The sequence below is a fragment of the Telmatherina bonti genome (assembly GCF_933228915.1).
Source record: "Telmatherina bonti genome assembly, chromosome: 13".
NCBI lineage: Eukaryota > Metazoa > Chordata > Actinopteri > Atheriniformes > Telmatherinidae > Telmatherina > Telmatherina bonti.
The window spans coordinates 8,156,116-8,161,735 of record NC_136611.1 but is presented as its reverse complement, the minus strand read 5'-3'; the positions used below and the strand labels follow the sequence as shown (position 1 = coordinate 8,161,735).

Here is a 5,620-nt window from a genome sequence, read left to right as displayed (position 1 = left end):
TCTCCTCCAGATGAACTGGTTTTGATGATGCCATTTTATCTTCACAGTGAATTATGTGGTGTACTGCTGGTGGACAGAGGGTAGGCTTACCAGAACTTTCTCCTGGTACCGTTTGCAAACACAGCAGGCTTATAATAATACCCATACCAGGATGAAGACATGAATAAAAATGACTTTTAATGTCTTGATCACTTAAGGATCAGCTATGACAATACTGCCATCTTCCGATGAGGACAGTGGTCAACCGATCAAAGACCAATATGTACTAAAATATTTTAGTTAACACGAATGTTTCCAATAGCAGTTACTTGCAATCAGTCTGACATGAAAGTGATTTGGCCTGTTATGATGTGTGTGCTGTAAACAGCGTGTATACAGGCCTGCATGGTCTGGAGACTTACTGTGATCTGTGTTGGATTGTTCTATTATTGTTTTATATAATGTGCTTTGATGCCATGTTTTCTAACTTGTAAATGATTGTGTGACTTCACTTTTTAAAGGAACTCATGATTTAATTGCTTTGATTCATCGAATAAAAGAACATTTTGGTGTATTTGTGTGAGATGTGTAATTTATATGAATATATATATATATATATATATATATATATATATATATATATATATATATATATATATATATATATATATATATATATATATATATATATATATATAATAACCTGTTGAAATCTTTTTGTTACTGAAGGACTAAAGTCTTTATTTGAATGACTTCTTGTTTCTAATAAATTGTACAGATTGTTTAATTAAAAGGCAACAGCAGAAATGTTGAATTAGTTGTGACAATAACTGAAACTGGTATATTTCACTGTGATGATCCTCTTTCTACAACATGCTCTGTCTTGTTTCAGTTACAGGAAGCAGAAAATAGATCAGCCTGTTTTAGCCTCTCATTGTGACTCACTGTACATCAGGTTGGACCAGTGTTTTCTTTTAGGCATTTACAGAATGTGCAGAAAGCTGCAGCCTGCCTCCTGACAAAAACCAAGCCATGCCAGCTCATTACTGGCCTGCCTTCACTGGCTCCCAGTTACTTTTAGAGCCCAGTTTAAGATTTTATGTCTTTGTTGTTTGCACTTCATCGCCCCGCCTGATTTAATGGGCTTCTGCAGCCCTTTGCTCCGTGGAGAGGCTGAAGGTCTGCAGATCAGATCCTGCTGACAGTGTCTAAAACCAGGCTCAGATCTAGAGGAGGTGGAGTCTTTTCAGTGCAGCACCTTGACTGTGGAACACTCACATGTTCCAGCTACAAACAGCAGAAACTGGACCTCCAGGACCTCGTCTACAACCTGCTGCCTTGCTTCACCTTCTGCTGCAGCAAGCTGACCAACATCTGCTTCAGTCAGGAGCTGGCCCACATCACAGAAAGGAGACTAGTGACCTCCTGTGCTGTGCATCCTGGTGACAACTTCTTTTTGTCTTTCATCTTGGTTCTAAAAGCTCATGTTGCAGAAAGGATACAAGTGTTTTCATGTAAATTTAATCATCCCAAACTAATGGACTTTCAGATCTAGACCAGGAAACTGGTGATGGCCAAGCACCTGGACATTGTGGTGGTCATCAAACTACAGTCAAAGGCAGCAGTTATAGATGTAGAGATCCCAAAGGACACCAACATCACGAAGAAGGACCATAAGAAGCTGGAAAAATAATAAAGGCTGAAGGACAAAGTTGAAAAGATGCATGAAGGTCACAGTGGTCATCACAGCAGCCGGGGCTCCAAACTGGTGGAGTGTCTCCAGCAGATCCCAGTAAGACAATAAAACATCCCCATCCAGAAGTGTGATGACCCAGCAGCAGATAAGATACTGAGCAGAGCCTTCAGTCTCAGGCTGCTGGTGGAGGACCTGAGCTAGAAGATACACCAGCTGCTGTCATGGAGCCAGATGTGGACTTTTGTCCACAGATGTGGATTTTTGTCTGATATTAAAAACTGGACTCAGGAAACAGAAATCTTGAGTAAAGCTGAAATGTGCACAAAAAGAAATAATATAAACAAAACCTTGAACATAGAAGGAAACAGAGGAAGATAATAATTTAAATGAATGCAGAATTATAACAGACGACTGCTGCAGAATTATTCATGTGAAGTTTGGCTGGTTTCAGATACATGAAGCATTTGGATTAAAGGAAAAGACAACTTTTAAATCCCCTAAAATCTAAATCCTAAACATCCAAGAAAAATGTTAAAATGTGCAAAAACACTTTATGCATGAAACAGAATAAAAAGATTTTATAAATAAAGTTGAAATATTTTATTATCACTCAACTCCTGCTTTAAAATGAGCTCAAAAATAAGAAACTGTTTTCTCTGAGAGGCAACCTGAGGTCAATCTTCACTGAATAATTCTTGTCAAATACTCAGACAACCATACACAAAGTTTTATTCATGTATCTATTTTTCTTTTTTAGAAAGGAAAATAGATTAGGCTTCAGAAGAAAATTACTTCTTTATAAAAAGATTTTTGCTCCGAGAAATTTTATTATAAATCGTCTGTCACAATTAATGCAGAAACACCTTCATCTAGTGGTAACTATGGTAACTGCTTGTTTTATGACCATCAGCTCCACCCTCAACAGGAGGAAATAAACTGATTAACTGGAAAGCAGGAAAATGGTGAAGAATGGCCTGACATGCGCAGATTATACTGCTTCTGTGTCTGTAATCATTCATGAAACAAATTTTTATTTATGGACTAATAACAACAAAATAAAAGGGATTTAAACTAAAGATTCTCAGCTATTTAAAACCAGAGGAGAAGACTGACTGAGCTGCTTTATGTTTATATTGGTGATATTAAAGCACTTTTTTTGTGGAAAAAAATAAAAGAAAAAGTGTTAAACTAAATGATAATAAAAAAAAAAACATATGAAAACTACAATGATAGTATTATTTAACAGGAATTCTTGATGTAGATCTCAAGTTTTTATTAATTTTGAAGACTTTAACATACAAATAAATGTTTTCTGATATGTTAGAATGATTGAATAAAATCTAACAATTCAAGTCACATGCTTTTTAAGATAATTTAAAATATATATATATATTTTTTCCTCAAACACTAATGAAATACTTTTTCATCTAAGTTTCTTTATTTGTTTTTCTGCCTGTGTAGTCTGAGATGAGACAATCTGTGGAAATGTTCATTAAGGGGTTGAAACGCAAACTTCTTTATAGTTTCTATGACAACCAGTTTGTTTTGGTGAAATGTGAAAAGATGTTGGAACTTTAATTTATTAAACTAAATGAAGCAACATGTAGCTCTGAAAGACGCTCTGACGCCTCCATCTGCTGGAGACAAACATTTATTGCAGCTTTTCTGACGTGACGTGACTGAAATAAAAGAAAATGAAAGTAAACTGAAGAAAGCTGAGACGCCATTACAGGGTGTGAGATCTCTACGGAACATTAAACATAACTGGAGGAATTTCTATTTAAAGGTGAAGAAACTATAAGTTGGTGAGTCCTGAAACATTCTTTCAGAAATGGCTGAGAGACTTCTTGAAAACTTCCTGAGCTGCCATGTGTGTTCAGAGACGTTCAGAGATCCTGTGTCTCTGAGCTGCAACCACAACTTCTGTTCAAGCTGCCTGCAGAAATTCTGGGAACAAGCTGGAAACAAGAACTGTCCCATTTGTAAAAGAAAATCTTCTAAAGACCATCCAAAGGTAAACTTTGGAATAAAGAAACTGGCTGATTCTTTTGCTGGAAGACACAAATCTGGATCATCTGAAACAGGAAAAGAAGTGAAGACATTGACTGTGTGTACTAAACATCAAGAAGAACCTAAACTGTTCTGTGAGGACGAGCAGAGAGCTGTGTGTCCTGTCTGTGAGTTTTCTCTCCACCAGCATCACAAAGTGGTTCCTATAGAACAAGCAGTCAGTGAGCTGAAGGAGCAGCTGAAGTCTGACTTAAAGTCTCTGCAGGACAAGATGAACACATACAAACACGTGGAGAAAACATACAATGAAATGAACGGACACTGCAAGAAGCAGCTGTTGTCCACAGAGAAGCAGATCAGAGCAGAGTTCAACAAGCTGCACCAGTTCCTGAAAGAGGAAGAGGAGTCCAGACTGGCAGCTCTGAGGGAGGAAGAGAAGCAGAAGGGGAAGACTATCAGCAGAGAGATGAAGAAGATCCAGGATCAGATCTCCTCTCTGTCAGACAGTATCTGTGCTGTTGAAGAAGACCTGCAGAAAGACAAGGTGTCCTTCCTCAGCAGTTATAAAGACACTCAGAGCAGAAGCAGAACCCAGTGCTCACTGTCAGATCCACAGCTGCTCTCAGGAGCGCTGATAGATGTGGCCAAACACCTGGGCAACCTGTCCTTCAGAGTCTGGGAGAAGATGAAGGAGAAGATCCACTTAAGTCCTGTTATTCTGGACCCAAACACAGCAAACCGATGGCTCTATCTGTCTGATGATCTGACCAGTGTGAGACGTGGAGAGACATGGCAGCAGCTTCCTGACAATCCAGAGAGAAACACAAAGTACACCACGGTTTTTGGCTCTCAGGGCTTCAGCTCAGGGAAACACAGCTGGGAGGTGGAGGTGGGAGATCATCCTCGCTGGTATGTTGGTTTGGTGAAAGAGTCTGTTGACAGGAAGGGAAGATGCGATCCTTCACCAAAATATGGAATCTGGTGTTTATGGCACGGTGATGGAAAATACACTAATGGTGATGGTAAGATTGTCTCAGTGAAGAAGAGTCTCCAGAGGATCAGAGTCCAGCTGGACTATGACAAGGGGGAGGTGTCCTTCTACAACCCTGAAGACATGACTCACATCTACACTCACAGAGACACTTTCACTGAGAAACTCTTCCCGTATTTCAGTGTTTGTCCAGCTGGAGATGCAAAAACCTCTGATATCAAAATCTGTCCAACTCCTGTTTCTCTGAAATATTCAGAAAAATGATTCAGTTGTTCAAACTTTTACCGTCATAAACTGTTCATCAATAGTTTTCAGACTTTTACACTTCAAACCTTGTAAATCATTGATACATATTCGTAGTCTGATTTTATTTCTGTCATTTTAATGAACTGTTTCAGAAACAACCTCATAACTACTGTTAGTTTCTGTTGGATTACAAGAAGTAAAAACAGCAGAGATCCAAAGAAACAAAGAGTTTACTAAATCCAAAAACTGTAACGCATCAGGTAAAAATCAGGTGTGATGTTTTTTTAAAGTGATTAGCAGCATTTCTGCTTTATTACTGATTTGTTCTTCATCAGAAATCCTTCATTTAGCTGTGATATTACTTTTTAAACATGATTTAATATATTTCTGTTTTCTTGAATCTGATGGAAATTTATGATTGTTTTTCTTTTCTTTTTTTTTCTTTTTTTAAAAATATAATCTAATCCCAGAAAAACAACAAAGTTATATGTAAACTTCTGAGAGTTCACATATAAGATTTCAACATAACTGTTGAACAGGTTCAGCCAGTTGGCCCAGTCTCTGTCTCCAGGTTCAGGGTTCCTCTTCTGGTTTTGACCTCCTCAGATAGCTTGGAGCCCTCTCCAGACCTCCCTCACATTGTTCTGCTGCAGGTCCTTCATTTTTCTCCTGTAGCTGGCCGTGTACTCTTTCATCTT

At 38.2% G+C, this 5,620-nt stretch overlaps 1 protein-coding gene across 1 annotated transcript; it reads left to right on the top strand.

The window, feature by feature from the left end:
• Positions 1 to 3,428: 3,428 nt before the first annotated feature.
• Positions 3,429 to 4,940, top strand: LOC306764165 (nuclear factor 7, ovary-like; the record flags this gene model as incomplete). Its single annotated transcript, XM_079251206.1, has 1 exon — positions 3,429 to 4,940. Exon 1 carries the CDS (start codon positions 3,507 to 3,509, stop codon positions 4,938 to 4,940), a length of 1,434 nt encoding a protein of 477 aa, XP_079107332.1. The 5' UTR covers positions 3,429 to 3,506.
• Positions 4,941 to 5,620: the final 680 nt, after the last annotated feature.